Here is a 19,159-nt window from a genome sequence, read left to right as displayed (position 1 = left end):
CTTCACTTTCTACCATAAGGGTGGTGTCATCTGCATATCTGAGGTTATTGATATTTTCTCCCGGCAATCTTGAGTCCAGCTTGTGCTTCATCCAGTCCAGCATTTCTCATGAAATGGGGCCTTGCTATTCTAGGCAGCACTTAGGCTTAATCAGGTCATTATTTTCCACTTAATGAACTGTGTTCAAACATCCAGTTAACAACCCTTCCCCCCAACTCTGTTGACAGTCGAGGCATTCAGACTAATATATTCAGAATCTCTTTGGTGTTTGCATACCTTAGCTTAGGAGGTGGAAACTAATGTTTATTCTTTTTCAAGCTATCCCTCAAACATTTGGTCATAGTTTAAGCAAAGGCTATAAGCATATCTACTTAGGGCTTACCTCTTAGCTCAGTAGGTAAAGAATCTGCCTGCAATGCAGAAGACTAGGGTTTGATTCCTGGGTTGGGAAGATCCCCTGGAGAAAGAAATGGCAACCCACTACAGTATTCATGCCTGGAGAATCCTATGAACAGAGGAGCCTGGCAGACTACAGTCCATGGGATCACAAGAGTCAGGTACAACTTAGCAACTAAACTACCACCACCATATCTACCCATCACCACCACAAGATTTCAGATGGGTGCTGGCCCACTCTCAGAGCTTTTCCTGGGCAAAAGAGGATGGTAGTGTAGTCAAGTTTTATCAGCAGGCCTTTCTTCAAATTTGTATTTCCTCTTCCCAATTTCTGGTGTCTTTCCAAAGTCTAATTTTCCTTGAATTGTGTCTTTATATCCTACCTATGGTGGTGCAATGGTAAAGAACCTGACTGCCAATATAGGAGGTGCAAGAGACATGGGTTCCATCCCTGGGTCAGGAATATCCCTTGAAGGAGGAAATGGCAACCCACTCCAGTATTCTTGGCTGGAAAATTTCATGGACAGTAGAGCCTGGCAGGCTATAGTCCATGGGGTCACAAAGAGTTAGACATATCTGAGCATTACAATTATAAATTTCTATGGAATATTACACTTTTATTACAGTGAAAATTACAGACAATTTAGGATCATAGAACTTGTGTTAGAATAATGCTTTGTAACAGGGATACTATCAATACAGAACACTCCTATGTGCTTCACATTCAATATAATTAAGCTTCATGAGTGAAGGTTTTGTTTTGATCTGTTTTGTTTACTACCTTATCTATCTTTAGGACCTAAAATTGTGCCTGGCGGGTACACTCAATAAATACTTGTTTAAATGAAGTAACATTCTGACACTTTATCTGAATTATCTTAGATCTTCCTGACCATAGCACTATGAAAGAGGTACTATTATAAACACTAAGTCAAAGCAAGTCAAATCAGAATTGGATGGGTTTGCTTGTCTAAAAACATGCATCATTTCCCACTGAAGCACAAATTTCCCCCTATAATATTGAATAATAATAGTAGTATACTTGGTATACTAGCTGAAATTGGTTTCTGGCCTTTGTTTTACTCTTATTGTGTAACCTGGGGCAAGACACCTTCAGTTTACTGACCTGAATGTAAAATGGGATGAGAATATTAACACTTACCCCATGCGATTATTGTTAAGTGAGAAACCACACGTGAAATGCATGGACCTGTGCATGGCTTGTGATCAGTGCTCCATGAAGGTGAGCAATCGTTCTCATCTCAGCTAAGTGTAGTTATTTACCTATCATCATTGTCGCCTTAGAATCGCCAGCTCCTGAAACTAGGGCCTTCAGCATCTGAGATCTGTCAGTGAATATGTTCTTTGCCTCACTTCACATTCACATCATAGGAATCTGTAAGCTTGCCTCTTGACCCAAACTATCAGCTTCCTGGAATCCTAATCCTTTTGCTTTCTTTTCATTTCTGGTGCCATTCATGTCACTTAAATTACATGCATAGATTTTTTTTTACTTGCTTCTAGTTCATAGTAATTGTACGTTCTTTAAAATTCTTTTTAACTGCACATTGATATCACTTGCTTTCTGCTTACTGACTCCCATTCTTAAGAGTCACAAGTACATATATTTCATTGGTGAATACACTTTGGAAATACTGATCCAAATTAATTTTCTTTACTGTATCTTTCCAATTATAAAATGATTTTTGAGTGTTCTTTGGTACATTTCAGTTGTGTTCAAAGCACTCAGATGATGTGTAAATGAAATGATTTTACAGTCTTGGAGGCAAAGTCAGGTGATGAAGAAATAGTTTATTAAAATTTCATTGTAGTACTTTCTTAATAGTCTTAACCACATTGTCTGCGGGGGTGTTTTTATCCTTTTCCACAACTTCCGTTACATGTGCTGATGAGTCTCATCTTCCTCTCTATAGCCCAGACCTTTTCCCTGACTTTCAGAGTCATGGATCCAACTGTACATCTATTGGCATATAGCTGTAGATGCTAACCTTTCATAATTGAATAAATACTCTAGAGAGAAAGAACTGGCATTTTCAGTGCTCACTTACCTAATGGTGTGTTCCTGGATGAACTTTGAACTTTGGTTGGCCCAAGTCAGACAATCTGGAATAGGGAGTCCTCAACGTAGAAAATAATTTGCCCCTATTTGTTCTTCTTGGAGAAGGCAATGGCACCCCACTCCAGTACTCTTGCCTGGAAAATCCCATGGATGGAGGAGCCTGGTAGGCTGCAGTCCATGGGGTCACTAAGAGTCGGACACGACTGAGTGACTTCACTTTCACTTTTCACTTTCATGCATTGGAGAAGGAAATGGCAACCCATTCCAGTGTTCTTGCCTGGAGAATCCCAGGGACGGGGAAGTCTGGTGGGCTGCCGTCTATGGGGTCACACAGAGTCAGACATGATTGAAGTGCCTTAGCATAGCATAGCATTTGTTCTTCTGGGTATACTCAGCAGTTCAAATTCAAGCCATAAATGATCCTTTCCCACAGTTTAATAAGTTTGTTACCTCTTTAGTTCAGTCCCTGATTCCTTTGAAATCTTGGTCATTGCCTCACTGAGTCTTCTCCAACTTTTATTAATCTTGCTACCATATTACTCTTTCTTAAAGACAACTCTTGGATTATTCTGACTCAGAATTTTCCAATGAGTCTCTGCTGCCTATTCAATACCTCCCAGAGGCCTTAGTCAGTCCTCAAGATCTTCTGCAGTTTCACCACAGACCAGTTTCACACTACCTTCCTTTTATTTTTCACTCCAATTGAATGAGACCAATTTTCCCCCAAATACAGTATGGACTCTTTCAGCATTACTTTGTTTACATCATTCTCTCCAACTGGAATTTTCTTCTATTTTGTAACATCCCACTCATCCTTTTAGGAGGGACTGAAATTTTTCTCCCACTATTTGGTTCCTAGAAATGGCACCACTTGTAGCTAAAGAGCAAAAAACCTTTACACAAATGTTACATTTTAAACCTTTCTCTAGAGTTTTATGCATTCTACTACTACTGTCCACTTTTTACAGGACAGACTTCAAAGTTCACAAACTGGACAAGGACTTGGGTTGTCCGGACAGCAGTGCTTGGCAGCAACTCCATGCCATGTCTGAGTGTAGGTCCCACGAAGAGTTTAGTCAAATTTAGTAAAATTTAGTAAATTTGATGCTATGAAAGCACTGCAGAAAATGAGAAAATTGTCTCTTACCTCCATTAAGTTTTATCTTATTTATTTCTTGGCTGTGTTGCACAGCATGTGGGATCTTAGTTCCCAGATCAGGGCTTGAACCCACACCCCCTGCACTGGAAGTGCAGTCTTAACCACTGGGGAAGTCCCTCTGTTAGGTTTCACAAAGTAATCATTACTGATTCTTTTGGCTCTTTTCCCTTACCCTACACACCTGAAATAAAACATTTTGGTTACGAGGAAAAAATAAAGTAATGGTTCCATGTAGAATCTGGTTTTGTGTGAGAAAAATGGAAAGTGGTTGTTGAACTACTACACCTATCTTGGAGATGCACCCCTGAGTTTTAATAGCATACTTGGGTCCAGTTTTCAAACCTACTCTATCTTTTTGGTCCCGATCTTTTCTCTTACAAGTCCTCCCTCTAGGGTTGTTTTTGTTCAGTTGCTCAGTCGTGTCCAACTCTTTGTGACCCCCATGGAACTGTAGCACACCAGGCTTCCCTATCCTTCACCATCTCCCAGAGCTTGCTCAAGCTTATGTCCATTGAGTTGGTGATGCCATCCAACCATCTTGTCCTCTGTCATCCCCTTCTCCTCCTGCCTTCATTCTTTCCCAGCATCAGGGGCTTTTCTAATAAGATGGCTCTTTGCATCAGGTGGCCAAAGTATTGGAGGATCCATTTCAGCACCAGTCCTTCCAATGAATATTCAGGGTTGATTTCCTTTAGAATTAACTGGTTGGATCTCCTTGCAGTCCGAGGGACTCTCAAGAGTCTTCTCCAGCACCACAGTTCAAAAGCATCAATTCTTTGGTGCTCAGCCTTTTTTATGGTCCAACTCTCACATCCCTACATGACTACTGGAAAAACAACAGCTTTGACTAGATGGACGTTTGTCATAAAGGTACACAAAATTGCTTTTCAACTTCCATTTCATACCTTTGCCCTTGTCTTAGAGCATGAAGGAGGTTCACATATAATTTCTAACCACTGCTGAACAACAGGAAAAGTATATTGCAATTCCTTTTCTAGTCAAAATATGTTCCCAAGCTCTCTCCTTGCCTGTAAACATATTAAAGAGTAGGCATAATGAGGAAGTCTGTCTATTTTCTATATTACTAACTCTAAAGGGACTATCTTATTTTTTACACATTATAATGTGAATGAAAACAGCAATTTCAAATCTCCTCAGAGGTAAAAAAGACAGACACAAAAAGACAGCTTATTTTAAAATAAAATGTAAAAATAAACTGTAAGTTGCGGTTTAAAGCAGTAATTCTTTAGAAGATATTTTTAATTAAAGGTACAAACCGTGAGGACCTGCATACAAAAAGTTATAAGTCAGGAGGAGTTGAAATTACAGGCAATTAGAAAAGCTATCTTATTCTTGCTTTACAGGTATGGACTCTGAGCCTTTAATTTAGAAATACTGAGCCCTGTCTGAATGCAACAGAAACTGGAACAAACTAAAGCTGGGATTTCCCAATGATTTTATTGAGGTAACTTTTCCCAATTTTATACATATATGCATTTATATATACTTAAGAAAGCTAAACAATGTTCTAAGGCACTTGGAATTGTGCACAGCAAAGCATACTATAATATCATACAACTACACAGAGCATAATTTTGCTTTTTAAATAACACAAACACCAATACAGAATAAAAAAGATAATACATAGTCTTTCTTTCAGGTTACAATAGTGGAATTACATATACATACGTGTGTATACTTGTAGATATTTATACCCACATACTATAATACAGTACAGGTTTCAGAACAACACACAAAAAAGAGAAACTGTCATGTTAATGAGTATACAGTTCCAGTTATGTACAGTCACAGATATTATACCTGTGTAATATGTAGGATAAGATCACTCACTGGAAATTAGAAATTAGTCAGCCTGATAACAATCACAACTTACCATTCTTATCACTTTCACCAAAGCTTGAAATAACAGAAGAATGCATATAGTTCTTTATTTAAACCTCACTGTTACATGGAAAAAAAAAAATGACTAGGTTGAATTTTTAGTATGTACTCAATCTGGTGAAATTGGTGCAGAATGTTTTGAATGCATTGGCACATCTCTAAGCCACAGAAAAAATATTTTAAAAAATAAAAATAAAAAATTAGTGCCTGTATTTTTAGTGATGAAAGTGGTTTGACCCTAGATTCATTCAGGTTGTTTATGAATGCTAGTTAGCACTGCCATGGTGACTTCTTCACGTGGAAGCTCTCTAAGCCATGTAATACACAGTCAAACTATAAGAAAACATCCAGTAAGGGGAAAGCCCCCCAAACTGGCAAGTGGCACAAATGTTATTGGCATTTTAACACAGCACAAAATTTACCTGAGGGTAGAGTGGCGTTCTGCCTCATTTGCTCCCTTCAATTTATTCTTAAAAAACAAAAAAGGTATTTAACAAGAATTCTTAAGCACCGTCTTAAAGTTTACAACATAACCACTTTTATTGACTGAGTTACTCTGCTTCAAAAAAGATTTTAGAAATTTTAATATTGAAAAAAAATTATAGTAGCTAACTTAATTTGATCCATTAGTCACAATTCACCCAATCATTTCAAGACACATTTATCATTCAGTTTTGATGATAAAAAGTTACAAAGAGAATAAGTATGTTTATGTATAGTTAATATAATAATATTTCACCCAGGTAAAACTCATTTTGTGAATGACTGTCATTGAAGTATGGAGGACAATATGCATGCAATCCACAGCTCACCCTTCTTCCCTTCATAATTTAGTATTCACAAATCTAAAAGTTGAACTGCATAACTGTCTCTGCAGGGGAAATGCAAGCATTTGCATGTCGATTACATGCTTCTTTAACAGGATAAATGAGATTGGGAACTCATGGGATGCAGTTTACTAGGTGAAACCTAATGGTGATTTTCACAGACTACCAGTTTTGTTTCTGTGTGGATAGTTAGCAGTCGTGTTTGTGGTTAAGCCATGCAGTGAATCCTCAGGACACTGACTAGGGCTACGACCAACAGCGTAGTTGTGAGGTAAAATTGTGAGGCCAAAAAAAAAGTGTGCTTCATGTGAACTCTGTCCTTTACCTACCGGGACTAACCAAGTCATGATGCCTGTTGGAACTGCCAAGCCTACCCAATAACCTCCTCCATGAAGAACTGGAAAACTAAACTTGCCATCAGAAGGCTAGATGCGGAAGGCAAGAAAAATGGCAGAGGAAAAAATGATTCAGGACCCAAAGACATGCAAAGCAGTCAAGATGAGGTTTTGAGATAGACACTTTTTCCTGTGTCCTCAAATTGCAGTGGGAGGTGGCACTGCCCTCCCAGGAGGGCATTTGAACATGGGGGAGGGCTTTTTACTTTTAGTATTTACAACAGGTGGGCATACTACTGGCATTTAGTCAGCAAGGGCCTGGGAGAGTAAACATCTTGCAACGCGTGAGACATTTCTGTACAACAAAGAACTGCCCAGCTCAAATGCCAGCAGCAGCCCTACTGAGAAACACGGATGGAGTGCTCTGCTTACATGCACAGCTATGCCAGCTAAACGGCATTGTTTCTGCAGTAAATCCTAGCATGGCTAAAAAATGACCCTTGCCTAGAGGGCTGGCTTCTAGTGCAAATAGCTGCTAGAGGATTCTCTCTCTTTCTCTTTTTTGTTTTTGTGCCAGAAATCTTACAGTGTATACAACAGGGTTTCTTAATATGGGATGACCCTGTCTTCAAAAAAGCATAAGTGAACTATTTTGGGGTTGTTTTCTAGAAAGGCTACTGGTGGTTTGCCATTTCCACAAAGAGTTTAAGCTTAATGGTTACAAAAAGTAAACAGAAAGTGAAAATGAGAATGGTTTGGGAGTATTCCACCCTATTTCTACCACCCTTTGATCACCAACAAATTATAATAGCACCTCATGCTGCTCTTTGAAAATTGGGTGTCCTCTATCTGAAGAGGTGCTTTCTCTCAGAAAGATGGTCCTATGAATTTGATGATTACTTTTGCTGTTGCATTCCCCTCTAGGAAACAGTTCAGCTGGAAAAGTTCATTCTGCTTTGGCAAGCGAAATACTGTGACAGACACTTAGACACGCAACCGTGGACGACTAGCCGGTTCCAGTGGCCAAGGGACAATTTTGTAAATAAGTCGTTATCGTAGTGGTTCCTTAGTGCTTATAACATTCTTATAACATTCTTATAAGCATGTGAAGAAATTAATTCTTGTCTCAAAATATATATATTTTCGTTAGTAAGGTTAGGCTTCATAATATGATCGTATCTAGGAATGTTTAAGGCTACCATACTGATGAAATGACATAAATGCATATGTCTTATACTAGCTTGATTCCATCTTACCTCCTTTGAAGATTTCTCATTTAGGTGTAGAATGTGCTGCTGGAACCACTTAAAGAAGTACTCTGACATTTCTGAAGAGCTTTCACTGTTTAAATGTGGAGACACTGTTCTGTGATAGACAAGGTTGCTTTCTTCTATTGTTATGCAGTGTAATTTGTGACAGTTGTGTTCTATTCTATTAAGGATAAATACAATGCCTGTTTTGTGTTAAAAAATGGTACACATTAGGATATGCAGTGTTAATGCAGATTTTTCTCTTTTAGGTGTAAGCTATCGTATTTTTTTTTTAAGTGCCAATGCAGCACTGAATTAACTGCAGGTTGTAAAACTTGAGTTATGAGTTTTAAGGACTTATCTCTCATTTTCAGTATTTGATGATTATTAAGGAGTGTATTCAGTTCCTCTATTTCCTTAAAAAGATTTTCACTGATATTTCAGAAGTTTCTCCTAACAATATATGTACTAATGTAAGAGAAAGATAAGTGATTACAATCAATATGCTAATATAGGACATGAAAATGAAAGCAGAAAGTCGATTTTTCTGGATAAATCAGATAGAATGTTTTTTCCCCCCTCAATTTGAAACAGCTGTTCAAATATCCAAACTAGATCTCTACTATAGATTTTAGGAATTATTATAAAGGTAAACTATATTGAACAAACCAAAAACAAAATGCAAGTTATTTCACACATGTAGGAAATTATCAGGCAAGGCTGCCTAAAATTAACACTAATCATCAGAGAACTAATTTTGTCAGACCATGAAGATAATGCTAAAGTTCATGGCATCTCCTTATTACCTTAACGTTAAGGTTCTTTTTCTCCATTTTAAAAAAGATGGAAATGACCACTTTGGTTTTTACAAAACCAAACTAGTCTGTCTAGTTCTTTCGTGCCTGAACTTTTCTGGAGATGGACTTGTTTTTCTTCCTTAATCATATCTTAGGGACTCAGAAAAACCACTTACTTCTATGTCAGCCTAATGTCGCACATTAAATAGGAAAAACCCTGATTTTGTACTGGAACAACCCAATTCACACACACACATTTATTTTTACAGAACCGCAGCTTACTGGCTGGATTGCAGAAATGCTGGCACTAGGCAGATACATAATTCTATGGCGGCTGGTCCACATCCTTGTATCCTTTCAGAGCTGCTTTGCAAGAGACCTCTGGATGGGCTGCTGATGTTGATATGCAGTGTTTCTGCTTTTTAAAATTAGCTATTAAAACAGAGCTTCATTCTGTGAATGTAGCTTAGCTCATAATCCTTCCATTCTTTTTATTTAAAGGATCATTCCAATGAAATAATTCATGGTTCCAATTCTTAAACTAGTAGTGGTTAATTTTTTTTTTTTACTTTTAAATTTTCTTAAAAAAAAAGAGAAAAGTTTAAAACTTTTCCCTAGACACATTAATCAGCAGAAGAGAAAGTATGGGTAGTTCATAAATCTGACATATCATAGAAGGAGAACAATATATTGAGGACCCAGAATCTCATTTTCTTTTTCAGTCTTATTTTTTGTACTAAGTGCATCTCACTATAGGGAATAAAAAATTATATCACATGTACTGCTAGGGGGAAAAAATTGTTCCTTTTATCAATCAAATAGAGACTTTCTATGACACGCATCTTGAGTGATAAAACAGTGATAAATGTCTTATATTTGCCATTTTTATAGGACCCTTGTGACTAGAAATCAAAACAATGTTCTAAGATTATAAGTATAGAAAATTAAAATAATATTATATGCCTTGGTATTTTTCCTAAGACACTAAAATGACAATAAGGAAATACAAAAGGAAAAAACTGACTTCAGCAAAAAAACCTGGAACACAGTTAATATCTATGGCTGGATTTAAACACTATGAAATAAACAAAATTTCAACCAGATTGAAGACACTAGGACATGCAGAAAAATTTTTTCAAAGCAAAAATAAGTTATTCTATCAAAGAAATGACAATAGTGCAAAATTCTAGGTTTATTGTATTAATGCACGCAGCTGTGTACAGCAAGAGAGGCAACGATGCCAGCTACTTTTCTGAGTTAAAAATGGTCCTGGCTTTTTGTAATAGGCCATGTGGGATGACATTTTTTATTTCTTACAAATCCAATTTTAAGTGGTTCTTTAAAATATAAGTGAATGGCAGGACCCACATTTACCCATTAGATTAAATGCTTGCTTTTGATTGAATAGAAAATTACAGTTTTCCATACAATGAACCAGAATCACTTCAGAAAATCCCAGTCCAAACTCCGAGAATAAAATAGGCTCTTTAGGTCTTGTCGTGTTGTTCTACATCACATGTGTTTTTAATAAAAGGGGCACAAAATAATTGTGAAAGAACAATTAGATGCAAGGTAGTATTTACCCGTGGTCATAGGCACTCGGGAGCGGAAGCCACGCTATGCCCATGACTCCATGGAAAATAGCAAGATGACAACAATGGCTTCTTAATGTAAACAATATTGACTGTAGGCTCATGGGGAAATCTTTCGTAACTTTAATTCACCGATCCTTTTGTACTGAAAGTCAGTTCTGTATTTATGGATGCAATTTGCACTCTTAAAATACCAAATGAGGTTCTCCTTACTTAACAACTTAGCAGAAAATTTTCTGTTCTTTTAAGTCTTTGGGTGAGTATTTTTTTTAATCCATGTGCTTTATTTTTTTTAATAGCAGCAATCCAACTTAATGCAGCATGAAAACTAAGTAGTTCTTTCCGTTCCCATTCAGAGCCAACTGCTGGCAGAACACCTGTATTTTGATTAAGTTTAACTTTGGATTCAGACTTTTTAAAAAAGGTGCCATGATTGTAGATAGTATCTTCCTTAAATCAAGTAGGACTGTTTCAACTTTGGAGATAATTAAGCTAGGGAAAGACCAAAAGATTCTTTTCTAAAGCTTGCTACAGATTTATAGGGTCGCATTACATCTTTGTTCCAAGTCCTGTTATCCTTGTGGAAGATTGGTACGTTAGGTAAGGAGTATTTAAAAGAATGTAAAGTGTGTATAGCTATGCTATTTGAAGCATGCAACAAAATTTGGGTAAGCATGCTTATTAAGAGTCAGTAAAAGCCTCTTGCATTTAAGAAAAAGATACATGAAAACATTCAGACTTATTTCTGGCAACTGGATTCACTGGCACAATGACAAGAAAATAATGGTACTACGCTGTACCAATATAATGGTGAAACAAGAATATTCTTCTAGGATCAGGTCTAAGAAATCCACATTGAGTGATTAAACTCCCACATTCCTTAATAAGTTCTCAATTGCCCAAAATCTCTTCAAAAATACATTTATGCTTCTATTTCCTTTTTTCATTAACGTAATGAAGTATTTCTCTTGCTTTCTGATTTTCACCCCCCACCCCCCACCCCCCACCCCCGCAACCCTTTCCAGTGCTCAGAAATTCCATTCCCCATTCTTTAACCCACACTCTCAAATGTGGCTTTCTGGCAACAGCGATTGTCTTCTGCTCATCTTCTTTGATTAAAACTCCTGATGAAGAATAACTGGCATAAACATGGTGTCCCTTACCATCAGTCCACATGCTGGACAGCAGGGTCGCTGAACAGCCGGGATGCTGAACCATCCCCTTTGCTTGCTGGCCCACCCGGGCTGTACAAGTGGGGAGTACTTTCCACATGCTTCCTTCACCACAAGTTAAACAGAAACACACACATTCAAATCCCAGTGCAATATCAGGTTTTCAGGAAGCGAGGCTTCCCCTCAAGATGATCAGTCTGTTTCCTAAGAGTCTCATGCTTCATTATGGACGATGAAACCTGAAATACAAAACAGAAACTCTGTGATGTGGTAGAGAAACACAACTCTATTCAGTGACGTGAATATGGTACAGTCATTTTTATGATCAAAGGCAGCTCTAGCATCCCCAACTGAATTACTGTTCTCTTAATAAATTACTGCTTTAACAGAAAATCGTTATAAATGTCATGTGGGAAAACAGAGACAGCTCTGCAAAAGATGCTGGTTTTATCATCTGAGATACAGAGCAATCAATACACAAAACATCACTATCTTGAGGGTCATGTTCTAACCTATATTGAACAAAGTGAGATGTTTCATAAAGGATTTGGTTACACCTGATTTGTCATTACAAAATGGAAAACACCATCATGTAGTCACTATTAGCTTTGGCTTCTCTTCACTTCCTGCTGGGGACTCCAAATGTACTTTCTATACCTGAATTTTCAAACACCTCCCAGGCATTTCCTTACAAATGTTCCACAGGCAACATGCTAAGCATGTATACAGATATACAAATTATCTTTCCTTGTGAACCTGCCTTTATGCTTTCTATTTTGTTAAATGTTATACCTTTAAAAATACATTCAGTCTAGAAGCCTAAGATTGCAACTTTCTCCCTTTCACCCTCCACATCTCATTAGTCACCAAGTCCTGCCCCAACTACCTGTCTCTGGATTCAGTCAAGCCTTCACCACCTTTTGCTGAAACTACTAACAATATTAACAGCATGCTAGCTAGCTGGCTGGATTCATGCCCCTCTGTGAGAGTTCCTGAACAGTCCTTGTGATTTTGTAGCCCTCTGCTTTTGAACATGTTCCTTTCTAATATTGCAATCACTCCCTTCATTTTCCATATGTTTTCATATCTAAGATCAAGGTCAAAAGCCATCTTCTCCAGAAGCCCTTGTCTGATTCGCTTCTTCAGCCTACTTCTGTGATTCCACAATTAAGCAATTCTACTTGATATTCCATTTATCTTGCCTATTCTCATGTTCATTTGTTCAAGTAAAATTTAATGTTCATCTGCCTAGACTCCAAATTAATTTCCCTGTCTCAGGCTCATAGATTGGGAGATCAAACCTATGCTCCACACTGTCACTGGCATTATTACCATAAATACTGATCCAATCATCCTAGATCTTTGTTAATATCATTGCATTGTTCCCCACTATTGATAAAATTTAAATTTCTTAAAGTGATGGCTGAGGCTTTTCAGGATGTGGCCCAACCCATGTTTCTAACTTCACAATCAATCCCCAAATACCCTAAATTCCAATCATTTGCCCTCCTAAAGGCTCTCCACTTTTTCCTTTATCCTTATCTTTCCTCCTATCTCTATCTCCTACAATCTTCCTCTGTGAGTTCCCCAAACTTCTTTTTCCTTTACCTCTCAGAAAATTAATAATTGCTTCTATTCTGTGTACCCACAATATTTGGTTTATACCAGTCACTGATCATTGTGTGTGTGTGTATGTGTGTGTGTGTGTGGGTGGGTGTATCTCCTTTTAGATCACGAGATGCTGAGAAAAGACTTGGGCTCACTTTCATATACTCATAGAATACAATATCTAGCATATGGTATTACTTAATAAATGTTGCTATGTTGAATCAAGCATTAAAAATGAAAAATTAAAGACGTAAGAACAGATGAAACAAGATTGGCTATAAGTTGATAATTGGAGCTATATGAAGGACGTATGGAGCCTGTGACATGACATTACTTCGGCATGTTCGACAGAAGTCAAAATAAAATAGGTTATACCAAGTTTTCCAAAATGAGCAAACACGCTGTGATTCAAGTAGGGATGAGTCTACTGTGAGTTCATTTCTTGACTCTGTTCTGTCCACAGCCTTGGGCAGGTGTGTGAACCCCCATGTTCTGCAGTGTTACACAGGGACGACATGACTGTTTCCGTCACCTGAGCTTTATTCCTGCCCTCTGATCATGCAAACTCCTTGCCACCTCAGGCCTCTTGCAGCAGCTCTCCCCACTACATTAGCTGATACCCTTAGGGGAAGTGTTTTTCTCTCCCCAAACAGTGCTGACAACTTCCTCTTGTCATTTAAATCACAGAGTAAGTTTAATTTCCTCAAGAGACCCTGTTCTTAGCCATCCTATCCATATCCACCCTCGCTCTTGGCACAGCATCCTGTTACATTTTTTTTTCATAGCACTTAGCACTGTCTGAAATGATCATGTCTAGGGACTTCCTGGGTGATCCCATGGCTAAGACTCCATGCTACCAATGCAGGAGGCCTAGGTTTGACCCCTGGTCAGGGAACTAGATCCCATGTGCCACAACTAAGACCCAACATAGCCAGGTAGATAAATATTTAAAATAAAAAAGAGCACCCACCCTTTTAAAAAGAAAAGAAATGATTATTGTCTATTTGTTCATTTACTTGCTAACGGTCTGTCTCCCTCCCTAGAACACAAGCATGTGTGAGTGAGGACTTTGACATGTTCTAAACTCCTAGGGTCCAGAAAAGTATGACTCACTCTCTGTGCTCCATAAATACTTGCTAACACATGAACGACTGAGTACATATATATAGGTGCACTTGGTTATTTGATTACTTGTTCTATAAGTAATTCTATGTAACTGAAGAATTTAATCATGAGATCCACTTATCATTAATTACAACTGCTGCTGCTGCTGCTGCTAAGTCGCTTCAGTCATATCTGACTCTGTGCGACACCATAGACAGCAGCCTACCAGGCTCTCCCATCCCTGGGGTTCTCCAGGCAAGAACACTGGAGTGAGTTGACATTTCCTTCTCCAATGCATGAAAGTGAAAAGTGAAAGTGAAGTTGCTCAGTTGTGTCCAACTCTTAGCTACCTCATGGACTGCAGCCTACCAGGCTCCTCCGTCCATGGGATTTTCCAGGCAAGAGTACTGGAGTGGGGTGCCATTGCCTTCTCCGAATTACAACTGAGTATATACTAATCCATGATAACCCATTTGATATGATATTCCATCATGCTTTCTAGGAAGAGTCAACTATAACCTGAAGAAAAGCTATGGAAATTGTTATAAAATGTTATAAATTGTTACAATGTTAAATAAATTTTACAATTGTTAAATTGTAAAATAAATTTTACAATTGTTAAAATGTTATAAAATGTTATAACTTGTTATAAAATTGTATAAAAATGTTTCAAGAGTAATTGAAAACCTCTTTAAATCAAACATATAAAATGTGAAAGAAAGGCAGATAATAATAATACCTACTAAATGTGGTAGCACTAGTGGTAAAGAATCTGCCTGCCAATGCAGGAGACATGAGATGAGGGTTCTAGCCCTGTGTCGGGAAGATCCTCTGGAGGAGAAAATGGCAACCCACTCTAGTATTCTTGCCAGGAAAATTTCCAATGGACAGAAGAGACTGACAGCCTACAGTCCACGGGGTTGCAAAGAGTCACACATGACTGAGCACACACATTAAATTCTACTATGTGTAATCTTCAAAATAATCCTATGAGGTAAGTACTCCTGTATCCTTTTTGTACAGATGTAGAAACTGAGGCACAGGGATGCTCAGTCATGTACTCAAGGCAGAGAGCTTGAAGGCCAGGCTCTAGACTCTGTATTCCTAGCCTATGTGAGGCTATGAGATTAAAACATGTCTATCTATGTGTGTGTGCATGCTAAGTCTCCTCAGTTGTCTTCCACGCTTTCATTCAAAGGATACTTTTGTTGTCCTCTGGGTAGAATAGAATGGAAAACGTAATCAGTTGGATTTCTACACCCACTAGTTTTGATCAATTCTGACCAGAGAAAAATCTTAGTCCATATTTCCAGGCTACACTTTGATTGCTACAGTTGTCTCAAACACATTTGCCTTTTGCCACAAAGAGAACTAGATGAAAATGGGCTCAGCACACATTACCAGAAAAAGCCAGGCCAGTGATGTCCTGGGGTGGGGGGCGGCAGGGAGAGTGAAAGGAGAAGCAGGAAAGAGGAGCACCACCCACACCACAAGGAGGGAGGGAGGAGGAGCCCTGGGAGCCCTGACAACACAAACATACCGCACCTGCAGGATCTTCACACCTTGACCGAGCAAAGATCTCTCTTTGTTGGATTCATTTTTCCCTCTTGGGAATTAAATATAAACTCATCTAATTTAGCAATTTTTTAAGGCCTCTCCAAATTTGCAGGACCAATCATTCCACAGTGTCCTAATCTTCACTTGGTCTTGGGTTCCAGGAACAAGTATGGTGAAAGCTGACATAAGAGGCTTTCTCTTCAATCAGTAATGTCTCTGGGAGGAAGACAGTAAATTAAGAATAGGGTTGGGTGAGACCTCCCAATGCAAGGGTCCTGGGTTTGATCCCTAGTCAGGGAACAAGATCCTGCATGCTGCCACCAAGATCCGGTGTAGCCAAATAATAAATAAATAAATATTTAAAAATAAAATTAAAAAAAAAATAAAGGAAAAAAAAAAAAAAAGAAAGAAATTGGGTTGGGCAATAATGGGAGTAGCCAGTGGACCAGATAAGATTTAGAACCTTTTAAAACCGAGCATTTTCCTGGAAAGTGTCCTGCTTTTAATTTCCAAAAATTAGCAGGACATTACAAATTTTTTTTTGTTTGTTTTTCTGCAGACACTATTTGCCAATGGATCCCATTACAGAATGAGTTCACAGACTGGATTTTGTTGGAAAATCAGGCCATCAGCATAGCGTCTAGACTGGGGAGGAGAAGATGACGGCTAACCAATACTCTGAATACGGTAATATGCTAACAAAGCTGGGGGGTCAGAACTGTAACCTCTCCTTATAAGCACTGCCCAGATCTGGTCAAAATACCCATATATTTTCTTACACTATCCAATCAGAAAGGAACATTTATATCCTGTTTAAATTAGGCATCTTATCTTCAAAATCAACTCCAACATTTTGTGGTTAGAGGTGCTGAAAAGGCAAAATTATTCTTAAGTTTGGTACCGCTCAGTGGTTGGCATTCATTTTGAGGTACACGAAGTTCAGCTTTACTTCCGGGGAAGTCTGCCTACCTGACAGAATGACAGCTTGGCTTTAGGCTTCAAGTTGATGAAGCAATAAATAGAATTACTGTGCCCTCACGATACTTAATGCTTTTCATCTACCCCTTTTTCAGAACTTTCCTGAAACTCAAACTTGGAAGCTATCTATATTTTCTTCTTGTTAAAAACATCAATAATTTTTTTTTATATTCATACTTTTGAGAGAGAGTGAATAGAAGCAAAAAACTAACTTTAAGTCGCAGAATTTAGGTAAAAATAACTCTTTCCCATAATGGTTCTTCCACAAATACATAAAAATTTCTTCACCTTCCTATAAATTCAGTTCAGATAATATAAAATATGAAATGACTCTCTAAGTGTAAAACATTACTTTCCTGTACTCTCCTAGTTGGTATATTCAGAAATCCTGAGTAATTAATTTCCTCTTTATTTAAAAGGGTTTAATGGTCAAGGCACATACAGTTATGTTAAACAAATAAGGAGATTCTCCTAGACCACTGCTCCTTGTTCAACTGAAGTCAGATCACATGCTGGATGGGAATTCGTGAGTCCGAATACTAAGCCATGCTTACAACTCTGGTGGTCTAAGCGACATTTTGCAATTCTTTTCAGTTTCTGTCCAGGTAGCAAGGAAATGGAGCCCTCAAGAGAGTATCTCTACAGAAGCAGCCTTCTCATTCTCTGTGGTGGTAGTGGTTTAGTTGCTAAATCGCGTCCGACTCTTGTGACCCATGGACTGTAGCCTGCCAGGATCCTCTGTCCATAGGATTCTCCAAGCAAAAATACTAGAGTGATTTGCCATTTCCTTCTCATTCTCTATGGAGGGCCCCTAATTCATGTTTTTTTTTTTTTTAAATTTTTGGCCACACTGCACGGCATGTGAGATCTTAGTTCCCTGACCAGGGATCAAACCCTTGCTGCCTGAGTGGAAGCACAGAGTCTTAACCACCAGACCACGATGGAAGTCACTGAATTAATGTTTCTTGAGGTCACAAGTATAGTTCTTGCCATGTCGCATTTTGATAAACCTGTGTAGAAGCTCAAAGGGTAGTTTAATTTATCTGTAAATCTACATAGGCTATAATAGCTCAAGATGGCACAGAATGAGATAATTACTATATTAAAAGTATATTTATTTATCTGGCTGCGCCAGGTCTTGGTTGCAGCATGCAGTATTATTTTAGTTGTGGCATGTGGGATCTAGTTCCTTTACCAGGGACTGAACCCGATTTCCCTGCATTAGGAGTACAGAGTCTTAACCACTGGACCACCAGGGAAGTCCCTAGATAATTACTTTAAACACACACACATGCACAAACACACTTCTCAACATAACTACATTAGGAAAACTTGAAAAGTAGAGAAAAACCCCCTATAGGTCCAGTCTATGACACACCATTAAGAGTTATTTTTTTTCCTTAAGACTTGGCATTACTTACTTTTATCTGTCTATTCATTTATTTATTTTTATTGAAGTAGAGTTGATTTATAATATTGAGTGAGTTTCAGATGTACAACAAATTGATTCAATCATATAAAGACTTTTTTCAGACTATTTTCCATTACAGGTTATTAAAAGATACTGAATACAATTCCTTATGTTATATAGTAAATTCTTGTTATCCAGGTTATGTATAGTAGTTTATATACATTAATTCCACACTCCTATTTGGCCCTTCTACCCTCTTTTCACCTTTGGTAACTACATGTTTGTTTTCTATGTCTGAGTTTGTTTCTGGTTTGTATATAGGTTCATTTGTATTTTTTAGATTTTGCATATAAGTGATATCAGATAATATTTGTCCTTCTCTGTCTGACTTACTTTACTTAATATGATATTCTCTAGGGCCATCCATGTTGCTACAAATGGCAATATTTCATTCTTCTTATGGCTGTTTTAATATTATTTCCCAATCTTTTCCCTACGCATCTGCATTTTAAAACAAACCACTGCTATATACGTATACTTTAGTCAGTATCTGGATTTTTCCACTTAACATTATTCCAGTAATCTCTTGAGGCCCATTTTGATTCTAAGAGTTATCAATTTAATGATTCTTTGCTTAATATATTAAGCAAATAATATAGAAACTAATAAAATTATATAAGGGGCTTCCCAGATGGCTCAGTGGTAAAAGAAACCTCCTGCAATGTAGGAGATGTGGGTTTGATCCCTGGGTCAGGAAGATCCCCTGGAGGAGGAAATGGCAACCCACTCCAGTATTCTCACTGGCAAAATCTCATGAACAGAGAAGCCTGGCAAGCTACCGTCCCAAAGAGTCAGACACACAGAGCAACTAGCACCCACGCACACACACGTGCACCCACAGAGAATTATACGTGTGAAAGTATTATTTTGCATGCTCTAAAAATGTTCTTGTTTACAAAATTCGATGTTTATTTTTAAAAGCAATATTCTC

The 19,159-nt window shown here is 37.9% G+C and overlaps 1 protein-coding gene across 5 annotated transcripts in view; it reads right to left on the bottom strand.

Annotated features, from left to right (window-relative positions):
• Positions 1–5,074: 5,074 nt before the first annotated feature.
• PHACTR2 (phosphatase and actin regulator 2) overlaps positions 5,075–19,159 on the bottom strand; it is a 222,614-nt gene continuing 208,529 nt past the window's right edge. For 4 of the 5 annotated variants that reach the window (XM_027551746.1, XM_027551745.1, XM_027551748.1 and 1 more), the window contains one exon: positions 11,347–11,749. In XM_027551746.1, the coding sequence (XP_027407547.1) occupies positions 11,734–11,749 (16 nt within the window). In that variant the 3' untranslated portion in view covers positions 11,347–11,733. Of the gene's footprint in view, positions 11,750–19,159 lie in introns of all 5 variants that reach the window. The other variant, XM_027551747.1, reaches the window with a different exon arrangement.

This window comes from Bos indicus x Bos taurus, chromosome 9, assembly GCF_003369695.1.
Source record: "Bos indicus x Bos taurus breed Angus x Brahman F1 hybrid chromosome 9, Bos_hybrid_MaternalHap_v2.0, whole genome shotgun sequence".
Taxonomy (NCBI): domain Eukaryota; kingdom Metazoa; phylum Chordata; class Mammalia; order Artiodactyla; family Bovidae; genus Bos; species Bos indicus x Bos taurus.
Note: the sequence above shows the minus strand (reverse complement) of the source record. Positions and strands in the feature narration are given on the sequence as shown.